The sequence below is a fragment of the Mesoplodon densirostris genome, chromosome 10 (assembly GCF_025265405.1).
Source record: "Mesoplodon densirostris isolate mMesDen1 chromosome 10, mMesDen1 primary haplotype, whole genome shotgun sequence".
NCBI lineage: Eukaryota > Metazoa > Chordata > Mammalia > Artiodactyla > Ziphiidae > Mesoplodon > Mesoplodon densirostris.
In genome coordinates this window covers 33,137,056-33,164,724 of record NC_082670.1, presented here as the reverse complement: position 1 = coordinate 33,164,724, position 27,669 = coordinate 33,137,056, and the positions used below count along the sequence as shown (strand labels likewise).

General features: G+C 54.9%; 1 protein-coding gene across 1 annotated transcript; it reads right to left on the bottom strand.

The window, feature by feature from the left end:
• Positions 1–23: 23 nt before the first annotated feature.
• On the bottom strand, positions 24–27,669 carry C10H6orf132 (chromosome 10 C6orf132 homolog). The gene is made up of 5 exons (XM_060110399.1): positions 26,960–27,669; positions 17,231–17,337; positions 7,759–7,834; positions 2,463–5,694; positions 24–1,844 (listed from the first exon to the last, which is right to left on the bottom strand). The coding sequence occupies exons 1-5, from the start codon at positions 27,102–27,104 to the stop codon at positions 1,727–1,729; spliced, it is 3,678 nt and encodes a 1,225-aa protein (XP_059966382.1). The 5' UTR covers positions 27,105–27,669; the 3' UTR covers positions 24–1,726.

Genomic DNA, 27,669 nt, shown 5'->3' with positions numbered 1-27,669 from the left:
GCCATCCAAACTGGCCTGTTTATTTCCCAAGCCAAGTGCGAATCAGTCCTTCCCTGCCCACCCCAGAGCAAGATACAGTTGGGAATCCACACCCCATCCCTCAAGCATTAACACAGCAGATAAATTAGTGAATCTTTTATAAAACATTGTACAGGGAAAATACATACATATATATATAGCCAGTGCTGGCACTGGGGTGGGGTTCGCTTCTGAGACACAGGTAACCAGATCCTGGCCCATCAGGGTGCCCACCCACCCCTGTACTCTCTTTCCCTGAAGTGGTCATCCGCTATCCCCACACCCCAGTACCTTGGCTGGTTAGCACAAATCATAGAGGTCCATCATCGTGCCCCCAAAGGGAACTGCTTCCTGGCTGCCCCTACCAGCCTGCTCCTCTGAGGTGGGCACCCCCTGCCCTTCCTCCTTACCCAGGTAGCCTTCCTTGGCCTGGCCCCAGGAATTCGGCCCACCAAGACCTGAAGACAGAAGAAGATTGACCAAAGAATATTGTTTCCTGATATGTTGGTGACCATATATTATCTAAACCGGGACTTTTTTGAAAGTGGAAGGGGTTCTCACTCACTGGAAAACAGGCATAAACCCAGACTTCCCAGCAAAGTACAAATGGTCACCCTACTGATAGGGCTCCCCTGCTCTGAACTGGCCCAGTCCTGCCACTCTTGACTTTCCAAAACACGTTCCATACTTGCAGCAAACTCCTCTCAGACCTCTATTCCCATCTCTGTCACCTTCTACTCTACAAGGCCTTCTGGCACCTTGGTTACACATTCTAAGGCCTCAGTAATATTGGAGACCTGTAGTATTGGGGTTGGGAGGGGTGATTGGGCATGATGCCCCTCCAAATCCCATACAGGACCTGGCCATGTAAGGCCTTTGGTGTCAAGCCCCAGGCTTTCTGGCTCCTTGGGCCCGATCCCCCAGATAGTGGCTGCCTGGGTCTGAATAGAAAAGCAAGCCTTAATCCTCTGTCTTCCATCCCAAACCTGCCACGTCTTCTCTCTCTAGGCCTTCCTGTAGCTCAGGGCCAGGGAGAAATGAACCATCAGTACCCCTATCCCCATCCTTGGTCAATGCAAAGCACTTTGTTCCACTACCTTCTCTACATGTTGTGTTTGCATATTCCTGCTCACACCTCAATGTGGCTTCTATGCTAGGAACCCCAGGTGTCGCCTCTGGGAGTGGCAACTGGTGGACTGGTGGAGGCTGAGGAGGTCAACCTGTAGCACCCTGCACCCCCAATCCAGTCAGGGCTGGTCCTCAGCCCCTCATGAGGGCCTGACCAGCAATAACAGCCATCCCGATGGGCTCCCAATCTGAGCGAGTGCTCCAGCCCTTGCTTTTAGAACCTGCTCAGTAGGCCTGCTTGGAAAACTGCTTTCAATAAGCCTTGCTAAAGCAAATAGTACCAGACAGTGAACACTCAGGCTCCAGCTCCTTAAAGGTCCCTCCTCTCCTCCCTCCTTCCCCCTCCCACCCCCATCTGCAGACAGTCCACAGCCACACCAGTGCTTTGGGAAACGGAAGTTCAATCTTACTCTTCCTGGGGTCACTGCTTCACTCGTTGTCCCCGTCTGTCTTTGGGAAACAGACTCCTGTGTGTCTGAGTGAGGCTACTTAACACCTGCTGCGTCCCTCCCACCCCCCCCCCCACAAAAACAAGTGCCTGGATCCGACCCCTTGGAGAGGAACTGAGAAAACCCTGGGCTCAGGATGGGGACTTCCGATGGGCCCCCGAGTAGGCATAGGAGATGGGATGGTGGGTCCCGGGCCTCACGGTGAATGTGTTGATGGAGCTTCCATAGTGGGGGTTGCTGTGGGGAGACCTGGTGGGGAGCAGGAGAGAGATGAGGTTAATATCTGGTTAACCAACACCGCTTCCATCTCCCCCAGGGCACAAGAGGAAGGACGTGGCTCAGTGCGATGGAGCTGCCCCACAAGCTCAGGGCTTATCTCCAGAGTGGGACCCCAGTACTGACTCACCAGACACAGGGCTTCCCTCCTGTCTAGGCCCTGATGCCAGAGTACATGCCTCATACCCTTCTGCTCAGAACCCGTCCCTCCTAGGCTGGCTCTGGACGCATCTCTGTGATGGGAAATCCCAGCACCCAAGGACCACTCAGGTCTCCCCCCACCCCACGCTGAGGCTCCAGGGAGTGGGAGAGAGGAGAGAGAAGAGGGAGCTGGTGGGGAAAGCAGGAGGAGGGGGAAAGAGAAAACAAAGGAGATAAGGAAGCAGATCAAGAAAGCGCCAAAGGCGCCCTTTCCAGGTGAAGTGTGCCTCCCTCCCCCTTCTCTCTGCCCTGAGAGCCAGAGGGGAGAAAACCAAATGTCCCAGACTGATGGCCGTGGCCTGGCCAGCTTCCCCGTGGTCCACGGGAGAGCCTCCCTCTCCCCTGGCTTCCCAGCCCAGGCTCCCGCCATCACCCTGGCCCCCAACTCACCTGCGGGTAGCCGGGGCGCAGCCGCAGTCGCCGTAGCTGCAACAGTTGCCGCCGCCGCCACCGCCGCCGCCGCCGCCGCCGGGCGCTTTGTACTTGGCCTCTCCGCGGGGGGCGCCCTCCAGGGGCATATTCCGCGCGTGCAGGCCGGCGGGGGGCGCGCGGCCCGTCGAGCTGACGCGCCGCACCTCCGGGCCTCCGGGCGCTGCGAAGGGCCCTCTGGGCGGCGGCCCGAAGCAGCTAGGGGAAGTCAGGCTGCGGCCGGTGCCGCCCTGGGGCAGCCTGGGGCTGCGGGGGGTCTCCCCGAAGACGTACAGGCGCTTCTTGATAAGCGAACGGCCCACGCCCGAGAAACGGCCCAGGCCCCTGGCGGCCCCGGCGGGGCCCGCACTGGCGGAAAAGCGCGAGGAGCCGCGAGCGGGGCCCGCGTCCGCGAGCTGCCCCAAGTCTGAGAAGTTGTTCCGGGGAGGGGAGCCCCGGCGCCCCAGATACTGCAGGGAGCGGGGCGGGGGCTCGGGGTAATTGCTGAATTCTGGAGGCGGTGGGATGATCTCAAAGTTGAACTCATCCTCCCTCTTGTGGGAAGGAGAAGGAGGGGAAGAGGAGGACTTGGGCAGCAGGCGGCCCTGGGGGAGGCTGGAGGGCGCTGGTCTTTCCCAGGCCACGGAGGGCCCCGTCTTTGTCCAGCTGTACCCCCGGCTGGGCTCCGTGCCCTCTGAGTCTCTGCGGGGCTGGGGCTTCCACTGACTGGGTACCTTGGGCTGTCCTGGTGAGGTTAGCTGGGGGTCCTTCTCAGTCTCCTTGGGTACCTTGGGGACTACTGTGAAGGAGCTGGGCTGGCCGTCGTTGTAGAAGATGCTGTCAGAGCCTGCCGCGGGCTGGCTGTGGCCACAGAGACTCCCTGGCAGGGAGGACTGGCCCAGGGCAGCCCCTCTGGACCTCCCCTTCTGTGCCCTCTGCCTGGCTGCAAGGAGAAGAGCCATCGGGGAGCCCTGCTCCACCACCTCCCCTGTCACTGGATGCCTGAGGAGTTCCTCAGCAGGCTGGGCTGAGGCGGGGGGTTTGGCTGGCAGCCTTTGGGGCTCCTTCACCTCCACAGGCTCCCATGACCCTACAGCCTCTCCTCTGGACAGGGTGGGCATCACCACGGCCACATCTCTGCTGGGGCTGTTCTGGCTGCGATGGGGCTTATAGAGAAATGGCACCTCTTCTCGGCCAGGGGATATCTTTGGGGGGAGGGCTGGAGATGAGAGGGCTCCCTGTGTAGGTTTACTGGTCTCTGAGGAGCGCCCTTCTGCCTCTGGCTTGGAGGGCACTGCAAGTTCTTGATGTTCTGGCTTCTCCCACTGCCCAGCTGGGACTAGGTTCTTCTCTGCTATCAGTTGGGATGATGTGGCGGGCAGAGGTGTGGCCTTGAGTGGTGTGGCTGGTCCAGGTGTGGGTGGCTCAGGTGTGGCCTTGGGTGGTGTGGCTGGTCCAGGTGTGGCTGGCTCAGGTGTGGCCTTGGGTGGTGTGGCTGGTCCAGGTGTGGCTGGCTCAGGTGTGGCCCTGGGTGGTGTGGCTGGTCCAGGTGTGGCTGGCTCAGGTGTGGCCTTGGGTGGTATGGCTGGTCCAGGTGTGGCTGGCTCAGGTGTGTCCCTGGGTGGTATGGCTGGTCCAGGCATGGCCTTGGACTGGAGTGGTGTGGTTGGCAGAGGGGTGGTGGATAGACGTGGCAGATTCTTGGCCACGGGCTTGGAGAATTTGCCGTTATCAGCCCTGTTTTCAAAGATTCTTACCCCTTCTAGCTGAGGTTTGGGAGGCAGAGACCCTCTGCTGGGCTTGGCTTCCTTCTCTGCTGATGAGGAAAGCTGGGCCTCCAACTTATTCCGGATCTGCCAGATGCTAGGAGTTGGTGAGTCTTGGGGGATGTAGTCCACAGGAGGGAGGGTCAGGCTGGTGGCAGCCTTCCTCTCTGGCTGGCTACAAAGACTCTCCTCAGGAACACTTGGAGGCGCCTCCCTCTCTGGCAGGCTTCGGGGCACCTCCTTCTCTGGCAGGCTTGGGGGCGCCTCCTTCTCTGGCAGGCTGGGGCCCTTCTGGCTCTCCTTTCCCTGAGAGGCTGCAGTTGGGCCTGGTCTATGACTGGCAAACCGGTCCTCTCTCCTTGAGCCACAGAGATAGGCTGACAGCTCATTCCGCAGCTTTGCCATCTGGCTGGGATCCCACCAGTCCACGGACTCTGAAGAGGCTGTGTCCTCCGGGCTGGTGGGGTCAAGTTTGGGTTTGGGAGCAGCAGAGCTGGACTTGGGTCTTTTCATAACCCCAGCCAGTGGAGGGGCTGCTTTCTCAGCAGGTGGCAAAGGAGGGGAAGCTGGGGGCAGAGGGGGTGCTGGGGGAGGGAGTGGGGGTGGAGGAGTGGGCAGGGGAGGGGCTGGAGGTGGAGTCTCGGCTTGTTCACTTGTCCAGGCCTGGAACTGGCCCGGCCTCGGACTGGCTGGTGCCGTAGCCCTGGGCTCCTCGCGATGGTCTGGCTCAGTGGCCCTGTCGGGGTAGACCTGGGACGCGGGGCGGATGTGGAAGCTGGGAGGCAGTGGGAGTCGACTGGGGGCCTTCTTGGTGGCCTCTCCTTCCTCAGGAAGAGCCTCTTGTGCTTCCTGAGTGGAGATGGATGAAGTCCTGACTGGGGCTGGGGGAGGCACCTTGAGCGAGCTGGGGAAGGTGAGGTGGGTCTCCGGTCCCAGGAGGCTCCCCTTGGGCTCAGCAGGGCTCCTGGGGGGGCTGCCTCTGGGGGCCTCTGGCTGCCTGTCACTCAGCGCTACCTCTGATTTCCACTTGGTGACACCCGCAGCGGGTAAGGGGTCAGTCCCCGGTGTATGAGGAGACACTGGAGCTGGGGGAGCCGGGGTTGGCAAAAGGGGTAGGGGAGGCGCAGGGGGAATGAAGTCCGGAGGGGTGGGTGTGGATGGGGAGGAAAGGCGGGGTGTGGTGGATAGGGCCCCCATTACTGGGGGCAGAGGTGGAGCCATGCTGGGCGGGGACGGGGGTTCCAGCAGCAGCGGGGGAGGCGGGGGAGCTGTGGAAGGTGGAGGTGGTGGTGAGGGCTCCTCCTGAGGCTGTGGAGTGTCTGGGGGTGGTGCCGGGGCTGGGCCCGGCGGTGGCGGAGGGATGAGCAAGTCTTGGCCATAGTGCCCGGGCCTTAGGTCCCCCACAGAGCTGTATAATCGGAGGTTGCCATTGACGAGCTTGCTGGTGCCTGGAAGGAGGGAGAGGCAGAGATGAGAAGGGCGAGAAGGCAGCCGGGCTTGCCCATCTCTGAGTGCCCAGGGCAGGGCGGGGTGGGCTCCTGAGAGAGTAGCTGGCCGGTGTCGTGCCTTTCCTTTTGAACACCACGTGAGGAGCAGCCATGTCTCGAGTCTCCTGAGCTCTCCTGGGAGTGACCCTCTTCTTTCTAGGGACAGGCCCCTGCCTGTCCCTGGCACAGCCTCTGGAGCCTGTGCTAAATCTCCATAGGCTCCCGAGGCTCACCCTTCTCTGCTCCACTCACAATCCTGTATATAATCCCTTTACTAAACTCTCTTCAGTTAGGCCCTTCAAGTGCACCAAGTGTTTCTTACAGGTGCCTTGGCTGGTACAAAGCCAGAAAGGCCAGGGTTCAAATCCCGGCTCTTCCACTTACTAAATGTGTAACCTGAGACACACTCATTAACCTTGCTGAGCCTCAGTTTCATCATCTGAAAAATGGGAACGATGTCAGCACTTACCTCATAAAGCTGTTGTGAGGATTAAGCAAGAGAATTCATGTAAATGCAGGGCAAGAGCTTATCAGGTGCTAGGCCCATAGTAGGTGCTTAACGAACGGTAACTGCTTTGGCGACTACCACCTGTGCTTACCTTTTCATTCAGCCATAAGACAGAGAAGGTGGCAGAGATAGGAAGTCATGGATGGGGGCAGGGGCCTGGAGACCTCAGTAAGGAAGGAAGTCTGGGTGAAAGTTTGGGAGGGAGAAATTTGCATGAGCACCTCCTGCTTTCTAAAGATCCTGAATCTACCAAGAACCCAGCTTTCCACCTCATAGAGAACTTCTGGAACAGATTCTGGACTGCAGGATGGATGGGGGTCTCTGGAAACGAGGTGACCTGGAAGACCGAGGCACCAGAGATGCTGAGCCCCCCTGGCCCCAGCGGCTCACATCCCTCTCTTCTTGGCCCCAGTCCCTGCCCCCTCCCTATTGTCTGCAGGCCACCAGGATGCCCTGATTACTTCTCTCTGAGGGGCACCTGTCCTTCACCTCTCCTCCTCTCAATTTCTAGGGCAGAGAGAAACAAACCTGGGAATGTGCAGCTCTGAAGGGCTCCTCCCAGCTGTCTGACTTCAAAACAGAAGCCAGACCGAGAGTAGGGAGGGGGAAAACCAACACCCATTGAGCACACAAGTGTTAGGAGCTAGGACACAGCAGTAAAAGACAAACCAAAAAATAGTCAAAATACTGGCTCTCGTGGAGCTTGTGTTTTAATGGGACAATGAGACAGGCAATAAACATAATATATTAGTAAATTACTACCACATTAGGTGATGAGTAATATGGGGGAAACCCAGGAGGGGTGGGAGGGGTGCAATGTGAACAGGGTGGTCAGGGAAGACCTGGCTGAGAAGGTGACACTGGAGCAAAGAGGGAAAGAGGGAGGCGAGAGCTGTCAGGGCAGTGGGAACTGCAGCGCAAAGACCTGAGGGTGGAAATGTGCCTGGATATCGAAGGAGCAGCAAGGACACCGGGATGGCGGAGCAGCATGAGACGGGAAAGCCAGCAAGAGATGAGACCACGTAGGGCCAGATTCTGGCGGTCCTGGCAAGAACCCTTCCACTGGGTGACAAGGGAAGTCACTGGCGGGTTTTGAGCAGGGTATGACAAGAAGTGACTTGCATCCCATCCAGTACTTAGTTTACTCTTCCAGGACTGGAATTGTCTTGCCCGTGGCTCATTGGAAGATACGGAGGTGCAAGGGGTTAAGTGATTTGCCCCAGGGAGCGAAGCTAGTATGCAGGGGAGCTGGGACTCGAAGCCAGGTCTGCCTGACTCCGGGGTTCTCTCTACCAGTCACGCTGAACTTGTTCCTGCTCTGGCCTCGGCCCTCACCATCCTTCCCCCACTGGGCCTTAGCCAACCGTGGCTCTCCTCATCTCCCACCCACAACAGCCAGCAGCCAAGAGGCCTGGGGACTCCAGCTTTCTCACCAGCTGGGGAGGGGGGACCAGATGCTTGGGCTTAAGGAGGAAAAAAAGAAAGATGGACAAGCCCCAAGCTTAGGGTCCTCTTACCTGTCATTTGTTTGTCTGCAAAGTTGTCTGGGACAGAGGGGGTGGGCACAGCCAGTCCATGGTTCTCCTGGGCATCCTGAAAGAGAGCAGAACAGTTAGCGGACAGGGAAAGACAGATGGTTCTTAAATCGCTGCTCCGTGAGGCCATTTTACTGCTGGAAAATCCACAGTGATGGTTGCACAACCTTGTGAGTATACTAAAATATAAAAGGGCTCATTTAAAAGGGTGAATTTTATGATATAGTCAAGTCTTGTTATTCGCGGTAGTTAGGGTGTGTGAAGTTGCTGCGAACACTCAATTAGCAAAAACTGGATCAAAATGCCCGAGGGAAATACAGGGTTAGGTTCCTGTAAATGTTGGTCAAGGCACCTTCATCAGCTGATCAATACATAACTTTGTTTTATGCGTGTTTCTGTTTAAAGAGACCTTATTTAATATCTATTGTTGACTCACTGACACTGAACTCATGGCCAACAGCACCATAGCTCACACCTTCGGAGCTTACCTAACGCACGTATTTTCTCCGTAAAAGGCACCTCACCTAGCCTCCTCGCATGTAGGGATGTCAGACGGCACATCAGCCCTATGCTTGGGGACCATTTTAAATAGCAAAATCAACAAAAAAAGCAAAGAAATATGAAAAAATATGGCACTAAATAGAAAAGGATGCTTATTTACAGCATGAGGGCTGAAACAAGAAAGCAAAGTGTCTTGTTTGACCTCAGCAGGGCCCGTGTGCATCAGGTGACTCAAATTTTTCACTACTCTGCATAGGTCCAAAGCACCTTGAGTACTGATTTGGGGGGTTACAAACAAATTTTAGCAAGTAGGCGAATTTGCAGATACAGAATCCTCAAATAATGAGAATCAACTGTATATAAATTGTATCTCAGTTAGAACAGAACAGACAAAAAAATTCTGCATGACTCCCCAGGGGTGGCCCCAAGATAAAAAGCCAAACCCCTCAGCCTGGCCTCCTGTTCACGCTTAGTTTTCATTAGGTATTTACAGAAAAGTACCTAAGTAAAAAGTGGTGAACTGGAGTATGGACAGCACTGCAGATGCCCTTCTGATCTCTAAGCTTGGCAGACCATAATGCGTTTACACAGCTGTCGGTTTGTACATACTATTTTAGATTCTTTTTTTTTTTTTTTTTTTTTTTGCTGTACGCGGGCCTCTCACTGCTGTGGCCTCTCCCGTTGCGGAGCACAGGCTCCGGACACACAGGCTCCGCGGCCATGGCTCGCGGGCCCAGCCGCTCAGCGGCACGCGGGATCCTCCGGGATCGGGGCACGAACCCGCGTCCCCTGCATCGGCAGGCGGACTCCCAACCACTGCGCCACCAGGGAGGCCCTAGATTCTTTTTTTTTTCCCCAAACACACATTTCCATATGTCAACAACGTCCACACACCTGTCCTTTGGAGGAGCTGTGGAGCATTTTATGGTCACTTTCAAGGTCCTCAACACCCTGGCCTCATCCTTTCCAGCCAATGTTTATTTCCACTCACCTGTTACAGCCATCCTGCATTCTAGCTGGACCAACTCCCTCTCCAGGATCCTTCCAACCCACACATCTGGTTCATGTTCATCCCTGATGCTGGGTGTTGGTCAGGCTGTGCTCCTCTTCCCACCCTCCATTTCTAACAATACCAGCCATTACTCTGAGCTCTAAGCATACGATCACCATCACGCCACTCTGTGAAGACGCTCTCCCCATTTGTCAGAGACCGCGGAGGCTCAGAAATGTTTGGTAAGTTGTCTATAGTCACATGACCAGTGCTGTCAAACCCAGGTCTGAGGAGCTCCCACCCCTGGGTATTTTGCTTCCCTAAAGTCTAAGTCTCTCATCCTGCAAGGATTCGCTGAGCCCCTCTAGAAAGATGGCAGCAGGGAAGGGGAAGCTGTGGAGCCAGACTGCCTGGATTTGAATTCCAGCCCTGCCAGCTACTAGCTGTATGACTGTGCCAGTGACGTAAACTCTCAGTTTCCCTGACTATGAAATTGTGATGAAAATAGAATTTACCTATTCTAGGGAAGCTGTGAGGATTAAGTGATGCAATACACAAAAAGCACTTAGCTCCTGGCATGTAGTGAAAGCCCAATAAATGTTAGCTCTTGTTGTTATTCCTAAGAAGCCATCCCTTGTCTGCACCAGCCCACAATGACCTGCCTGTTCAGAGCAACCCACAGCCAAGCCCCATAGGGAGGACTTCTGTTTGTTCTCTAGATATTCCCCCAGTTCCTCCAATAAGATGTGGTTGCTCCTTGGAGCCCAGGGACATGTTTTACACGAATCCCCCAAAGCAGGACACATAGTAAGCCAAGTTGTTATTCGCTGATGGGCTGATGGTGCCAACTCTCTAGACTTAATGGTTTAATATATAAGAAGGGGGATTCAAGGTAGGTGTTTCAGAAATATCCACAAGACCCTGGGTTACCAAGGGCAATCTCAGAATTACTCTCTGGCCATTTGAGGGCAACAAACAACCCATCTTCTTATTCTTAAAGAATTCTGGGGACTTCCCTGGTGTCGCAGTGGTTAAGAATCCGCCTGCCAATGCAGGGGACACAGGTTCGGGCCCTGGTCCGGGAAGATCCCACATGCCACAGAGCAACTAAGCCCGTGTGCCACAACTACTGAGCCTGAGCTCTAGAGCCCGCAGGCCACAACTACTGAGCCCGCACACCATAACTACTGAAGCCACGGCCACTCCCGGCACTGTTGCCACAGAGCAGCCCTTGCTCAGTGCCTGGGGTAGAGCCCAGCCCTGGCCCTGCCAGATGGGGCATTCCCCATGGAACTGGGCCTCAGGCCTTCTGCGTCCACACACCTGGACAACACCCAGAAGCTAAGATCACTGGTCACCTCACACACCTCACAGAGGGGTGCAAGCCAGCTCCCCAGCTCAGTCAAGCAGCCCTTTAAAATCCCTCACAGCCTCATATATTGAAAAGTCACCCAGCAATGATTAGCTCCAGGGAGGCTGGGGGCGGAAGTGCCATTCCAAGACTATTTATATATATTTTCTTCCTTATACTTGTCTCTATTTTCAGTTCTTAACAATGAATTTCTGTTTCCTTCATAATTTAAAAAAGCACACAGTACATAGTTTTTTTTTTTTTTTTAATTCTTGTAATCAAGAAGAAAGACCATGGATTTTATAGGCAGGCAGACCAGATTGGCAATTTTTTTTTTTTTTTTTTGACCAGACCGCGCGGCATGTGGGATCTTAGTTCCCACACTGGGGATCAAACCTGTGCCCCCTGCACTGGAAATGTAGAGTTTTAACCACTGGACATCCAGGGAAGTCCCCAGATTGGCAATCTTAATTTAACTCCATCATCTCAAAGACAGAATCGGACCAGTGCTCAGGAAGTGTGCCCCTCTCTCACCTTTTGAGGCTCAGTTTTCTCATCTGTAAGATGGGGTTGATCCCACCCCCCTTAGGTTTGTTGTGACACCCCACACCTAAAGAGATCCTGCAGAGAAGCACTCAAGGAAGGGCATTTCCCTGGGCTCCTGGCCCTCAGGCCCTAACAAGGCTCAGTAGGTGAGCAGTGGCCTGAGTCCATGGACACTCTGCCTGGGCACAGCTCCCGGGATGTGTCTGCCCGGCTGGACCTGAAGAGATACATGGGTGCTTCCCCGTAGTCAGGGTCAGGTAGCCGGGAATCTCCTACTACCCTTTCAACCACAGACATTTCAGAGTTGAAGAGAAGGAGGAAGGAAAGAAGAAAGGAGGAAGGGAGGAAAGCATTCACTATTCAGGATGAGGTTGTCTCCCCCTTAATGTTACAGGGTGTCAGAGCCCATTGCTAGCCCCCTGCTGCACCACCAAGGGCTCAGGGGACAGCCTTACCCCACCGATGGGCCCAGCCCTGCCCCCTTGGCCTCCCTAGGCCTGGGACACACACATCCTCATGCCTGGGATTCCTCAGAACCCAGGCAACCCCCAAGGGTGGGTCACCAGGGGCTTGGCCAATGGGCCACACACGGTTGACCTTGGACACAGGCCAGCTCTGTGCCTTAGTGACACATTGTGGAATGCAAACTTCCTCACCAGATTCCTCCAGTAGCCTGGCTGGGGCACCTCAGGGTGAGGTGTGGAGCTGCAGGGGGTGAGGGAGATGACCCTGAGTCAGAGTCAGAGCCAGGCACGGCTGGGGACACTGCTGTAGGCTGGGGGAGCAGGGGGACAGGCCCCCAGAGTGAGAGCCACAGGAAACCCATCCAGGCACCCCACGTCCCCAGCTGGGTAAAGCCCAGCCGGTTAGTTGTTTCCTGGCTTTGTGGGGCAGCGTGAGGGTACGGAGTGTGTTCCCCACACAGCAGCTTCTCTGAAGCTGGGAACCAGTGAGCATTAAAAAAAAGAGCCCCATTACTTCCCCGCCCTGCCCTCCACCCTCTGCCACAGCTCATACCCCCTTCCTGGGTAACAGAGAATTCCACCAACAAGGCCGTCTTCCTCTGGACCAGCCTGCCATCCCAGAATTGCTCTTAGACCCTCGTTTCAGGGTCCTGCCCTGGACTCTGAGCTACAGAGGGCCCTGCTCTGGTTCCCTTTAGGGCAAGGAGTCCATGGGATCAAAGGGACATGCCCTAAGAGCCCACAACACCCTGTTCTTGACCCTGCTCCAGGCACCAAGGTCCCTAGAATCCCCCATTTAAGTGGCCCTGAGCCCATTTCTAGAGCTTCTTTCCCAGTCAGTCCTTCTGAGGGCAGCCCAAGCTGGAGGTGCACATCTCTGAGCCCAAGGGGTGGCCATGTGTGGATAAGGGTGTGGGTGGAGCTTTGGAGGTTCAGGCTGAGACCGCCACCATGGAGGAGGAGCCAGGTGGGCAGAGGCGCGGGTGGCTACGGTGGGGAGAGGGTGCTCCATCCGTACACTGGCTGCAAGCTTCTGACACCCACCCCCCAGGAACGCATGGAGCTTCCCCCGACAGCCCTCCCAGCTAACGTCAGCCACGCAAATCACTCGAAAGCCAATAAGGACTGCCCTTCCCAGCTCACCCTAAGGAGCTCAAACCCCAACCCCAAAGGGAGCCTGGGCCTTGAGTTCAGAGATGAGCTCCCACGGTGGGGGATGGAGTGGAAAAGTGGGAAGGAGAAATCCGGCTGACTCGGGCTGCATCTTTGCGTTTCACAGAGGGCAGGGTCCAGAACAGTCAGGCTTCCTGCCCGGAACCCAGGCTGACACCTCCCCAGGCACCGCCAGGCCTGCCTGACTCAGAGGGTGGGGTGACCCAGGGAGCTCTCACCGCCTGGGACCGCTCAGGGGACCTGTCCAGCCAGTTTCCCCATATTTGCCACATTGGCATTTAATTTTTAATTCCTCGTATGCATCGCCCTGGAGATGGCTGGGTTCAGACTAGGGCAGGGCAAGAGGCAGCCCCAGAGAAAAGTACGGCCTTCCTTCCACCAGTTGTTCTACCAGCTCAGCTCTCAAAAGCTAGGGACAGGCTCTGGCTTGAGCTCTGGGCTGGGCTCCCCCTTGGAGGTAGAAGGAAGTGGGGAGAAAGGATCCTTCCATGACTCAGCCCAGGCCCACATGGTGTAGACAGGACTGGATTGAGAGGAGGAGACCTGGGCTTGGGTCCTATCTCCACCTCCATTGAGCTGTGTGGCCTGGGCAGGACCGTCCCCTCCCTGGGCGTCAGTTTTCTCATCCTGATGAGCACTAAGGTCCGCCCCTACCCCAGCTCTGAAGTTTGTGATTCTAATCCAGTTCCTCGGACCTTGCAGAGCAGGAAGTGGGGTGGCCCTGGTGACTGAAGCATGTCCTTTTCAGAGGGCCTGGAGTCTCTGGGGGGCTCCAGGGAGCTGACCCCGCCTCCTGCCCCTCCATTAGCAAGTTATTTTAACACAGAAAGTCACAGCTGAGGAGACCCTAGTGGACCATCCAGTATAACCCCCGCTGGTGGGTGAGGAGCCAGAGGCCCTGGGAGAGGAAGGCCTGGCCCTCAGCCACCCTGCAGCCCAGTGGCAGAGCGGGCGCTGGTGCCAGCTACCTGAGGATCAATCCAGATCCCATCCCAGTCACTGAGGGATCCCAAGGTCCTCTTCATAATTGGCCTTTGGCTGCTGGCTGCCTGGAAAAGTATTTCTTCGTTCTCTGCACTTTTACCTCAAACAGGGCAAGGAAGCTCCAGGAAGGGGCCAGAAGCACCTGCTGTGGCCCTTCTCCGCCTCATCTTGCCCTCCCCTCTCGCACCAGTCCCTCTGCGGGCTCCTGAGAGGTACTGACAGCGACAGTGCTCCCAGAAGACAGTCCGGCCCGGACGGCGCTCAAGGAAGAGCATAGGCCTGTCATGGGCATCGCCGCCTTGAGCCTCCCCTGCCCCAGGGTGGCCTGGCCTGGGAGGTGCCCCCTGAGTATGGGAAGGGAGGAGAGGGAGGGGCAAGGCCCAGCTGGTTAGGACAGTGTCAGGCAGGGCTTGGCCTCGACCCAGCTCCGCACCCCTGCCCCAACTCGGTGGGGCTGGGGGCCAGGGTGTGTGCATGTGTGTCTGTGTGTGAACCCACAGTTCTGTTCTCCTGCCTCTCATTCTCCCGGCCTCCTGCCCCTGCTAGAAGAAAGCAAAGGACCCAGCCCAGAGCCTAAGGGAGAGGAGTCGGACTCCCCTCAACCCAGGAGCCAGTGATGAAGGATATTGGGGCTGCTTTGTATCTTACGACCTGAGTCAGGAGTAAAACATGTCCCCGGGATACGGGCCACCATGCCCAGGGTTCCTACTCTTAAGATGCATCATAGGTGGGCTTCCAGGGGCCTGAGATCCCTCTGCTGGAGTTGTAAGCAAAATTACATGTACACGGCTCATAGCCTCATCATGCTCTCAAAGGGATCTATGACCCTACAGAGGCAAAAGCCCTGGTGCCCAGAAAGCCCTGGCTGCCAGGCAGGGGCTCAGAGAGGCAGACACGGGAGATGCAGGCGGTGCTGCGGGCTGGTGCAGGGAGGGAAGAAAAAAAGCTTCTAGGCCGTGGGTGGAGGGGAAGATAGGATGGCCTGAATAGAACTCGGACCCTGGAGCCTGGCTACAAATCCCAGCTCTGCCACTTATGAGCTGCCTGTCCTTAAGCAAGTTAGTGCCCTGTCCTGTGCTTCAGTTTCTCTACCGGTAAAATGGGGATTCACAGCAGCTTCTTCCCAAGAGGGTGGTTCCAATGACTCTGTTAACATATGCGAGGCACTTGGGATGGTGCCTGACGCACAGAAAGTGTCCCCCATGTGTCGGCCACGATCTCATGGCCCTGCCACTGGCTAGGACCACACAAGCCACCCAGCCGGCACCGACGGCATGGAATGACCTTCCCTTTCTGGGTTCAGTTCCTGCCAATGTAAAGTGTGGCTGGAGTGGACCCAACAAGGCCCCTTTCAGTTGTGGGTTCACAGTGCATTCATTTCCTCACCCTCATCAGTGAGGGGCCGTGAGTTTGGTGGCGAGAAGCCCCATCTCCTGGGACTGGGTCTGAGGCTTGCCCGGAAGGACTGCTCCCAAGCCAGTACCAGCCAGCAGTCCCTAACCCTGTGCAGCGCCCCCCAGTCATGCTCGGCTTGGCCCAGACCAGATCCAAACCAGAGGACCCAAGCCAGAAAGGAGGAGAGCAGAAAGGCAGGGACCTGCACTGATCACTGAAGGGGCCCAAAGTGGGTGGGTGGGTGGGTGGGAGCAGGGATACAGGATGCCGGCCCATCAGAAGAAACTCAGCTGTGCTGCATTAACCCTTTACTTGTTGGTGCAGAACTCAGGGAGGAGCCAGGACAGCAAGAGCCACTCAAGAGGAAACAGCCATTTATTTAAATACTTTAACAACCAGAACAGGCACTGGTGTGTCAGCTCTGGGCACCCACCACTGTAATTCTGAGTATGTGTGCTGGGAGTAGGTGAAGGGAGAGAATCGAATTCACCTCCAGCAACAGAAAATCTCAAAATTATTTCATCTGCATATATGGGTGCGATAACCCTGTAACAGTTTTATGCATCTCTGGAAACAAAGTTAGGGGTGGACTCATTTGCTTTATAGCTTTTTGTTGGTGGTGGTGTACTCTCTCTATTCGTCTGTGATGTCCGTGAATTGCTTTTGTAAGCAGAAAATAAATTACTTAAAGTTGTATTCCCAGAGGTCTGTGTGCTCAGCCCTCCACATACAGGCCTTGGGGTCGCGGCAAGGAGACTGTAAGACTCAGTCCCTCTCACAAAGAATCTCGGGGTCTGGTTGGTGAGCTTGGACAACCCAGAAAAAATCGGTGGTGGTGCAAGGGAGATGGTTGTGCTAGGCAGTGCTGGACAGAACTTGTGGGTGCCCCAGACTGAGGCATGGGGTGCCATGAGGTCTAACAGGCCCCTGAGAACTCAGACCAGGATTAGGTGCCTTGTCAGTCGAGGTATGGGATGCTGTGACCCCAGTGACTGTATTGTCTCAACCGGGACCCAGGTCTCACAACCTGGAACCTGGAGTTTAGGAGGCTGACAGTTTAGGCTCTAAATCTGGGCTGTCGCATACGGTAGCCACTGGCCACAAGTGGCTATTGAGCCCTTGAAATGTTGCTAGTCAGAAGTCAGATGTGTGTTCTAAGTGTGGCACACCAGATTTTGAAGACTTAGTATGAAAGAAAGAATGTAAACTGTCTCAGTAGTATTTTCTACATTGATTAAATGTTGAAATGATCATCTTTGGACTAATTTTACCTATTTCTTTTTCATGTAGCTACTAGAAATTATAAAATTACACATGAGGCTCACATTATACTTCTACTGGATGGCGCTGGTCTAGGCTGTCCCTGAAAACCCAGTCACAGAGCAGTTGTTTTGAGTGTCTTTCCCTTTAGAGAACAAAAGCCCAACCACAGACTCCAGAAGGGAGTTTTTGGTTTCTGGCAATTTCAGATCCACAAACAAATCGGTCCCAAATGCCCTTCTCCCAAGGGTCACTGCTATTTGACCTGCGAGACAGTTCAGGTGCCACCTCTTCCAGGAAGCTTTCCTTGATCACCACCCTGTAGCTGGATTGGCTACTCCTGCTCTTGCCTATGTTCTAATAGTCTGCTTACTGATTCATCCCCTGCACTGGGCAGGGAGTTCCTTGAGCAATGCTGGCTCAATCATCTCTGAATCCCAGCATCCAATGCAGGGCCTAGCACAGAGCAGTCAGCCATTGGTGATTGTGGAATATGAATCCTGCTGAGCTGGAGGTACCCACTGCTGCATTGCCTCTGCATGCAACTTCCCCATAACCTCTCCTTAGGTTTCGACTCGGAGGAGCTGACACCCCTAATCCCATCCTTCCTGCCATGAGCCATGCCTCCTCCCAGTAGCCACCCTGGGTTGGCATCAGGAAGGAAGGGAATGGACAGAGAGTGAGGCTGATGACCACTCGTGCCAGGGCAGGTGGGGCTCCCTCCTCTATGACAGCCAAGGTGGCCCATCCAGAGCAGACCCACAGACCTCAGGGCAGAACAGTACTCACCAGTGGAAGAAAGGTCAGCAGGGGCCGGACTCTTGGCCGAGCTTTCAGCGTGGCAGTTCCTGACTCACTCACTGTGTCAAATCGGTTGTCTCCATAATAGATCCCATCTAGAGGAGACAAGTGAGGGGAGACCATGAGCTGGAGATCAAAGGCACAGGGGCCAATGGAGTTTAATCAGGAAAACTGAGTTTAATCAGGCCCCGCAGTGGCCCCTGCTGGACCCAGCCCAGCACCTCTTATATAACAAGATCCTACGGGTGGGGCGTGTGCTTTTGGGACCAAGTGAAGCAGGATTGGGAGGGACTCCAGGGGCGGTTTCTTGGGGTCTCCTGAGGCTTTCAGCCACCAGCAGTCCTCTCTCTCCTCATCCACCCCATACAGGTCCTGAGCCTTCACTCCCACAAGCCCCTCCTTCTGGGGCCCTGAGAACTTGAGCAAGGCCCCAGCTAAAGCTTATCTCTGAGAGAGGGAGGAAAACAAGCTGGCTTTTCGCTTGAGTGTTTGAATTTCTAATCTGGAACAAGCAGAGCAGATTAGGCCGCCCAGTGGCCCAGCATCCACCTTCTGGACTCCTCTAACCCAAGATTTCTTTAGCTCCCAAACCATCAATGGTTGGGGGCATGGCTCCATCTGATGCGCCCTTGAGGACAGAGCAGAAATAGGATGGTAGGGTCCACCTGACTTAGTACAAATCCCAGCTCTGCCACTGACTCGCCATGTGGCTTAACCTCTCTGGGCCTCAGTTTTCCCATCTGTACAACGGGAACAATGACAGTGCCAGCAAATGTGGTCCCATCCTCTGTAGGAAGACAATACAGGACCTTTCTCTTCCTCTAGTTGCCGGACCTGTGCTCTGGGCTGTTTCTACAGTAGTGGGAACTATTGTAGAACATTTTCTCAACCAATCTCCCTCATGATTCTTAACACACATTGATGAGATTTCACACACTGTCACCTCTGAGAGGCAGGGGTCACTGTGGACCTCCTACTACATGGGCCATGGGCAAGGAGGGCTTTCTCCATTTACCAGGGCCGAGGGACTTCCTCTTCCTCTATAGCCAGAGGGGAAAGAGAAAGGTCAAAATTCCAACTAACCAGAATCCTACTAACTGGAACAATGGATGAATGGTGGTTACTTTGCCTCTTGCACATGACTTTAGGAGAAAAGTGCAAGAGTTTAAAGATTCCCACATAGAGGGCCTTGACTGTGACATGGAGGCTCCGGGGAGCACCCCAGAAATGGGACACAGAGTCCTTTATGTGCTGCCCTACCTGGCAGAGAGTCGGCTGGCACATTCCAGATTCTCCACCTCTCAAAGGGGCCAAAATGGTGAGTTTTCCCCATGTCCCCGGAAATTCTAGTTCCCAGCGCTGCCCCGTCCCGTCCCGTACACTCTGGGCAAACACGGTTCCCCAGTGGTGGCTGCCAGGCTCCATGCCTAAGGTTGGAGACCAAGATGCCAGAGGGTGGGTGGGGAGGGAGAGGGGGGTTGTAAGAGTGCAGATTTGGCACAATTAGAAACAAGAAAAGTAGAAATAACTGGACACCCCCAACAGCTACCACTAAAACCCACCCAATTCTCACTGGCTTCTAAGCATCTGTGTGTTGACACCAGGATTTCCTGGGACATTCTCTAGACAGTGCTGTTTTGATCACCAAGACGTTATACTGGGGGTGGGGTGGGGACTAACACAGGCATGCTTCTAAGCCGACCTTCTCTCTCATTATTTTATTTAATCTCTGCACCAGTGTTGGGGTCTAGGGAGCATCCTTTCTGCAGCTGAGTTACCACAATATGAATAGTTACTCTTATTGTGTGCCTAGGAGTTTTAGAAGCAAGCAATCTGGCAGGTTGATCACTATAATAGCAGTAATAATATAAGACTAGGTAGAATTTATCGAACACTTGTAATGGGCCAGGCACCCTTCTAAGCATCTTATACATTATTAATTCATCTAATTCTCCAAACAGCCCCTTGCAATCGGTATGATCACCATCCCCATTTTACAGATGAGAAAACTGAGGCACAGAGAGAGATCTAATAAGTTGCCCAAAGCCTCAGAGTAAGCGGTGAAGCCGGGGTCTCTGCTCCAGGGCTGGCCTCTGAACCACTATACTGTACACACTGCTCCCAAAGTGGGGAATCCTGATCTCACGATTTATAGGATGTGGATGGGAGGATAGGGGTGTGAGGGGCAGGGGTGCTATTGGAGGGTATGGGAGGCTTGGCTGTAGCCAAGAAGCAGTGCTGGGGAGGGGTGGGAGGTGAAGCAGCTTGCCCAAGGCCCACACAGGTTAGGGCAGAGCCAGATCTGAGCCGGGGCCATCTGACCCCCACATGCACCCACTCTACACACCTCACAGATTCCGTGACTCAGCCCTGATTCTGAGCCACTGTCGTCTCCGCTGGTTTGTGGTTGTTTTGAGCAGGGGAGCCCTTTCTAAGAATACGATTGTTCTCTGGAATACCTGTGGAAGGCAAGCAGCCGTGGTAGAGACAGAAGTGGAAGGCCTGGCTGGCTCCCTCCCAAGGGGGCACCTCTTGGAAATGCAATTTGATTCCCCCATTCTAAGAGGTGTGGCTGGGAGTCGGGGAAGGAAATGTGATGAGAGAAGCAGAGTCAAAGCGGTGTGATGTGAGGAAGACTCGGCTGGCCACTGCTGTCTTTGAAGATGGAAGGGGCCACGAGCCAGGGAGCGCAGGCAGCCTCTAGAAGCTGGAAAAGGCGAGGAAACATTCTTCCATAGAACCTCCAGAAAAGAACACAGTGATGCTGACACTTTCATTTTAGCCCAGTGAGATCAGTGTCAGACTTCTGACCTACAGAACTCTAAGGTAATAAACGTATGTTATTTCAAGGAAAAAAAAAAAAAAAGAGGTGTGTCTAGAACCTGACAGACTTTCCCTGGGCCCCTCATACCTGGGCTCAGTTCCCAGTGGGTCAAGGCACACCAGCAGGTGAGGCACATGTGGCTACTACCATAAGCGGGGGCCCCCAAGAGTTCAAGGTCAGTCAAGGTCCAAAACTAAACAGAAAGACAATAGAGTCCAACCTTGGGGATTTTCCTGTGGAAGTAAATGAATGCTGCTAGGATCAGTGTCAGGGATACTAGAATGGGCCTTCCTGGGAAGCAGCCCCCTTCTCAACTGAAGAGATTAAAGGAGGGCCTCTTGAAGAAGGAATGGACAGTGAGGAGGTGAAGCCAGAGACAGACAGGAGGCTGGACAACTCTACCCACGGTGGGGAAGCCACTGGGAGGGGGGTGGCCCTTTGCCCTCTTGTCAGGGAGAGCTCTGAGTCTGGACCCTTGGGGCTGCCCTCTTTGCCGATGGGGAGACTGAGGCCCAGAACGGATGGGGCTGGTCCAAGGTCTCAGAGCAGTGGTGGTGGTGCCAGGGCTCAAACGGGGTCCCCAACTTGCAGGGCTGGGCTTCAGGCACAAATAATGGGGTGCCTTACACATGGTGCGTGGCTTGCTGCCTCTCCCCGAACAGGCTGACCTGGTTCTCTCAGTCTGGGGCAGGGCGCGCGTGTGTGTGTGTGTGTGTGTGTGTGTGTGTTAAGTGGAGGGGGGAACAGCCAGCTTTAGGGGAGCTGAGGGCTGGGCACAAGCGGCTGCCTCACTTCCAGCCCTTCCTTTCTCCTTCTCCCCAAAAGGAGGAACCTCTCATTGGGTCTTTGGCATTCGTTTACTTACAAAGGTCAGGGTTGAAAGCCTGATAAAATGCTCTTCTTCCCCCAGCCCGAAAGCTGCCCATGGATCTCCATGGAGGCTGAGCTCTGGGACAGTTATTTAGCTCTTTCCCCAGATCCTAGACAGGTCCAAACTAGAGAGGAAATGAATGATAAAAATGTAACTGTCTGACACCTGATACACCATATTACGAGCTGGGCACCATTTTAAGTGCTCTTTACATCCCCCTTCACAAAGCTGTGCGGGGCTTCCCTGGTGGCGCAGTGGTTAAGAATCTGCCTGCCAATGCAGGGGACACGGGTTCGAGCCGTCGTCCGGGAAGATCCCACATGCCGCGGAGCAACAAAGCCCATGAGCCACAACTACTGAGCCTGCGCTCTAGAGCCCACGAGCCACAACTACTGAGCCCATGCACCGCATCTACTGAAGCCCACATGCTCTAGAGCCCATGCTGCGCAACAAGCCACCACAATGAGAAGCCCGTGCATCTCAATGAAGACCTAATGCAGCCAATAAATATATACATAAATACATAAAATTGTTTAAAAAAAAACCTGTGCGGGAGGTACTCTTATTATCCTCATTTGGCAGATGAGGAAACTGAGGCTCAGAGAGGTTAAGTCCCCTGCCGAAGTTCCCACAGCTGGTGAGTAAAAGGGGCCAGGATTCAAGCCCAGGCAACCTGACTCTAGAATCCAATTCCCTCTGGTCACAGCCAGGACAGCAAGGAAATCACATAGGGATTCAGCATCTCTTTCCTTGGTCTCCTGTTCTTCCAGAGTGAGACTGGAAAGTTGGTGAGGTCTAGAGGAGACAAATGCATCTCGGCATCAGATCTGGGGTCACACCCCAGCTCCTCCATGTAGCACCTGAGGACTCAGGCTGGGTTTCCCCACCCGTCAAATGGGGATCATTTGGGGAGAAGCCTCCCAAAATCAAGGGAGACAAAAAAGCTAGCAGAGGTGAGAGGAAGGCTGGGGTAATGGTGTGGGGTCCCAAATTGCCAGGAGCCCCCAAATGGCCCCAGGAGCACTGGCCACACATCTCATCGAATTCCAGTTGCTTAAAAGCGGTGGTGTTCTAGCTTGGGAGAGTTTGCTACCTTGACCAGCGTAACCCAGACCCCAAAGCAGACCCTCACCTCTACTCCACTGAAGTGGGTCATCTGATCCTTGGCCACTAGGGGGAGCCCAGCCTTTCAGGGATGCAGCAGGGGGCCCCAGGTGAATGTAACCCACAAATGGCTGATGAGGCCCTTCCTTGCTAATTAACAGGGCCACATGACAGGAACCTGAAAAGGCTGGTCTGTCCCAGCAAGCCCCAGCAGGTCTGACCTGGTGCGCAGGAGAGAGGCCTTTGTCCAAGCGCAGAGGGAACTCCAAAGATGGCACTGGGTTGGGCTGGAGCCACAGAGTGCGGTGGGGGGGGGGGCGGGCACAATGGGAGGAGCCTTGGGGTTGGGGACTGGAGTGGGGCAGGAGTGCAGCAAATAGGCCCTAGGCTAGGACACGCTACCCAAAGTATGGCCTGTAGACCTGCCAGACTTCACCTGGGAACTTCTCAAAGTGCATCTGAATCTGATCTTAACAAGGTCCCGGGTGATTGGATGCACTTTAATTTTTGAGCTGCCTTGAGCTGAAATGCCTTTGAGTCATTCAACCTATCTGAGCCTCTGAGTGTTTCCTCAATTGAGAAAACATAGTTTTTAGTATAGTGCCTGTTTCAATAAATAACTGATAATAATAATGATGATATTATTGTTATTAATTTATTGGCTGGAAGAGAAAGGGCACCCTGTAGCCAGTCTGCAGTGGTCAAGGGAGGGCCTGGCTTTCTGAGCTGAACTACAGGAACAAGAGGAGCTTATATAATGGGGCAGTAGAGAGAGAGAGAGAGAGAGAGAGAGAGAGAGAGAGAGAGTGTGTGTGTGTGTGTGTGTGTGTGTGTTTTGAGCTGCAAGCAAACCACAGCACACCTCCAGGGGACAGGAGTAAACAAAAATCTCCTTCACACCCCTGCCATGCACAGGTCAGCTTTCCTTTCGGTAGGCTGGTGTCAGCCTGTCCCTGGCCAGAAATATGTGCTCAGTCCCTGGGGTTCATGGCTTTCTACCTGTTAGCCTGGCCTGAGACACCAGGTCAGGGGACCTCAGGAGCAGGAATACCAGAACCAGTAGCCACCTTAGGGAGTACTGGGGCTCTCCTCGATAAGGAGCTGGGATAGTCCCTATACATTTATTTAGAACTGCAAAAAGTCCTCAGGGGAATGAGAATGGCCCAGCTCCATCTGGGGAAGGATACCCCAGGATTCTCAAATATTCCGAATAAAAGAATCACCCAGGAGCTGGTGAAAAGTCCAGAATCTGGGTCCTAGTCCAGTGATTCTGACTTCATGTACCCCAGGTGGGCCCCCTGGAATCTGCATTTTAAATAAGTGTTCTAGGTGGTTGGGAGGAAGGTGATTTACATTTTGGAGGAAAAGAAGGAAGGGCCCCCAGCAATCAGGGCATCCTATTGGTGGGGTGGGGTGGTGGTAGATAAAGAAGCTTGGCTCAACTAATCCAAGAGGCAAGGGAGGAGTCCTGAGTGACTGGCAGCCTTGTCTCAGGCTGCAGCAAGTCCCTTATCCTGAGATTTGTAAAGATCCACATCTTTGCTTTCTCAAGTACTTTAAAAGCAATTGTGCAGCCTTTTAAGACCCTTGTGTGGGCTCGCAGGAGGCTTAATTAGGATTGCAATGGCATTAAGTGAAGGCCTTCTAACAGTTACTGGATAAATGTTAGGGAAATCCTGTAAAGAAAAATTTACCTGTCACCACCTTCACATGACTGTTTGCATTTTACCTGCTGCACCCAGCCTACCCTTGTGCAAACAGATTTTTACATGACTGTAGCCACAAAGCAAGTGCTTACTCCTTAATTCCCTTACACACTCCCATACTGATTCTTCCCCCTCCATCCTACCGGCTATTCTCCAAGGGCTGGATACCACCAGCATCTCAGAGAATGTCACAGACTCAGGGACCCTATGAAACTCTAATCCCAACCCCTCTGAGATCTTATCATGGCCTCTACATGCCTCAGCTACAAGAACTGAAGCAGGAAGTGCTCAGAGTTGGAAATGCCCTGATAATAATAAATCATGCAGGAGTTGACAGATTTGTTCTGTAAAGGGCCAGCTAGTAAATATTTTTGGCTTTGTGAGCCATACTGTCTCTGCTGCTGTGACTCAACTCTGCCCTTAGTAGCATGAAAGCAACCACAGATGATATGCAAATGATGGGCATGGCTGGCTGTGTTCTAATAAAACTTTATTTACAAAAACAGGCCATGGGCCATAATTTGCCAGTCCTTGTTTTAGTGTTTTTCCTTTTAATGCTCTTCAAAGCACTGCCATATACCAACCTCAAGCAGTCATTCTGTAAGCAGTCTGGACACCAGCCCCATTTAAGAGAAGAAAAAGACTGGCCCAGGGAGTGGCTAGGCCCCCACTTATTGACAGGGGTGGACTCCAAAACAGGTCTGGGATCTTCATCACAACCCAGAATCCCCAACACTGGTCCTTCCCCTCCCCAACTCCGAGCACATGTCCTGTTCAGCAGGAAGACCTCTGCTACACCCACTGGCACCCTGAGGAACACCCCAGAAACACTGGAGAGCCATCCTGCTGGGTGCACATTGCTTCCCACCCCTCCATGTGGTGCAACCAGGCTGAGTCAGATGGAGACTCAGCCCTGCCCTGGAGAACGGGAGGAGGTGCCTCCCTGGGCTCCAGCTCTGCTGGTGGAGGCAGAAGTTGGCTAGAGGTGACAGGGCACCATGCCTGCATTTCTCTAGTGGAGGGACTGAACCCCACCTGCAGTCTGTTCAGTGCAGGCAAAAATGTAGAGAAGTATGTAAAGCAAAAATGTACATAAGTGTGTAAGGCATTCCCCTTGGGGAAGGAGTTGGGGGGAGGGGGGAGGTGTTCTCAAGCAGATGCCCCTCCAGTCAAATTCACCCTTGATTACCTTCCACAAAGTCCACTCTGCAAGCCGGCTAAGAGTGTGGTCTCTGGAGCCCCACTGCCTGGGTTCAAATATTGGCTGTGCCTCACGAGGGAAACTGAGGGGTAATGGAAATGTCCCAAAACTGAATTGCACTGACGGTTACACAACTTGATAAGTCTACTAAAAAAATCAGTGGGGCTTCCCTGGTGGCGCAGTGGTTGAGAGTCCGCCTGCCGATGCAGGGGACACAGGTTCATGACCCGGTTTGGGAAGATCCCACATGCCGCGGAGCGGCTGGGCCCGTGAGCCATGGCCGCTGAGCCTGCGTGTCCGGAGCCTGTGCTCCGCAGCGGGAGAGGCCACAACAGTGAGAGGCCCGCGTACCAAAAAAAAAAAAAAAAAAAAAAAAATCAGTGAACTGTACACTTGAGAAAACCCTGGCTCCATCATTTAAAGCTGTATGATCTTGGGCATGTTACTTAACCTCGCTGTGCCTCGGTGGCCTCATCTGTCAAACGGGATCATAGGCTAGGATTCAACAAGTCAACAACACAAGGACTTTAGAACGGTACCTTGCACCTAAGAAGGGGTCAATAAATGTTTGGGACGCAGGCGAGGAGAGGCGTTTAGGCCTCACACAGTTGTACTTGGCAGGACATGTGTGTTTGTTAAGTTCCTAAACCCTGACTCCAAGCCACCCTGGCCCTCGTAGGCTTTGCTCCTGCTGTTTGCTCTCGAAATGCTGGGTGCCCTTCCCTCTCAGCTCACATGCTAGTTCCAATCAGAGGTCATGTCTCTCTGTTCCTTTTGCACTTACTCTTTTATAGCAAAGACTCAGAAAGGGCTAAACAGCATTCGGTCAGCTCTGTTCACCAGCTGGTCTGAGATCCTTGGGCCAGAGAGAGGTAATGTCTTGTTTGCCCTGCTCCTGTCAGGGTGCCTTGTGTCCCAACTGTGACAACTTGGGTGCCGAAGTGAATCCAATAGCAGGGGTTGAGGCTGTAACATCCTCTGTGGGTCCCCACACAGTGGCCATAAAGGTCAGTGAAGGTAATGGGGTGACAATGAAAGCAGGTGAGGTAAAGCAGTGATGGGTGACCCTCCTTGGGCCCAGAAGCTCAGATCAGACACAAGAAGTGAATTCCTGTCCCCACCCGCTGGATTCCCCCTCAGTTATATAGGGTACAAACTTCAGAAAGATGCAGTGATAAGGTGACCCACAGGAAGAACCCAAAGGCAGGGTGGGCATGGTGTTTTCAGATGCCTGCAGACACACCACCCTGACTCAGGGGCCAGGGGCGGCTGGCAGTCAGGAGGGGCTTCCTCAGCCTCCCCTGTCGGGTCTGGGGCTTCTCCCTCTGAGCTCATAGGCAACTGGGCCCCAGGTTGACCTGGCAAGAGCCTGTGACCCCGGTAAGTGACTTAGTGTCTGGCACAGGCTGGCATCCTGCTAGCAGTGGCTCCTGTGGATTTTTCCTGGTTCCCCCCAGGGCAGAGCCACGTGTGTGGGCATGCAGATAGCAGCTCCCTCTCTGCCTGTGACCCCGGGCCAGGAGAAGCGGGGCTGGGAACTGGGGGTGGGGGGACGGAGGAAGCGGAAAGAGTGGGGGGTTGAAAGGACCACCCGCAAGTCCTCAGATCCAGGGGAACACTTTGTACTCAACAGTACTGCTGGGGGAAGGGTGAGGGAGCGCACTGCAAACCGCGGGAAGCCTTTCTGGCAACAATAACGCAAATAAAACTTCCACAGAGGAGGGAAAATAAACACCTCGAAAGAGGGACTAAGATCAGATGCGGGGACCCCCGCAAAGGTCTCCGACCTCGCTGTGGAGTGGGGCCCCTCCTTCCCTTTCCCAGAGACACCTCTCTCGCCGGAGGCTCCAGCCGGCCAGCACACAGGTTCAAACGCGTTCCTTCCCCTCTGCGCTGCCGCGTCTCCCGCCCTGGAGGCCGCGGATCGCTCGGAGTCCCGGGAGGGAGGTCGCCCCCGGGGTGGGGGGGCCGCCCGGCAGCCCTGCTCCCTCCGGCTCCCGGGCACACTCACCGAAGTCCCGGGTCCCCTCCTCCGGGGCCTCCTGGGTGAAAATCCAGGGCGGGTTGGTGGCATAGAGGGAGGTGGCGGGAGGGTTGGCGTGCTTCTTGCCGAAGAGTTTGCTGAAGGTGCCCTGCACCGTTGAGTTCTTTTTCATGCTGCCGCCGGCCGAGCAGGCGCCGGGGAGGACCGTCCCTCCGCCTCCTGCCCTGCTCCGGACTGGACTCCTCACCGTCTCCCCAGGGGCCTCTACCAGGCCATGCCCCGCGCCGTCCTCCCCGCCCGCGCAACGGGAGACAGGTGCTGCGGGCGCCGCCGCTCGCCGGGAAATGCGAGCTACCTGAACAGGTAAGAGGCTGAGGCTGCGACCCGGCCCCGCCCCGCCGGCCCGCCGCCCGACTCCCCCGGCCGCATTCCTGCCGCCTCCTTCCACAACTGGCCATTGTTGGCGGGGCCCGGTGGGCCCGAGACCTCGCCCAGCCCACGCCCAGCCTTGGAGACGACCCGCCCCCTCCCCCGGGTCGCCTCCCGGTCCCCCTCCTCCACCCCTCGTCCCCCGGGGAAGGGAGGGGGGCAGGCCCGTTCCCAGCTTCTCAGGAGGTGCGTGACCACGTCGATCCGGAACTTCGGAAACGACTCTTGCGCCCAGCACTGGGGAAGTGGCTGGCCACAGCGGGCGCGCTGAAGGGTTCTAGGGGCCCTCAGAAATGTGGGCCAGGAAT

Bases quoted from the DNA above. Each gene is read 5' to 3' on its own strand.
- C10H6orf132 (XM_060110399.1), bottom strand. From the start codon at position 27,104: ATGAAAAAGAACTCAACGGTGCAGGGCACCTTCAGCAAACTCTTCGGC. The intron at 17,338-26,959 runs GTGAGTGTGCCC...TGTCTCCTCTAG, and splicing joins GGAGGGGACCCGGGACTTCG to ATGGGATCTATTATGGAGAC. The intron at 5,695-7,758 runs GTAAGAGGACCC...CCCTCCTTCCAG, and splicing joins TGCAGACAAACAAATGACAG to GCACCAGCAAGCTCGTCAAT.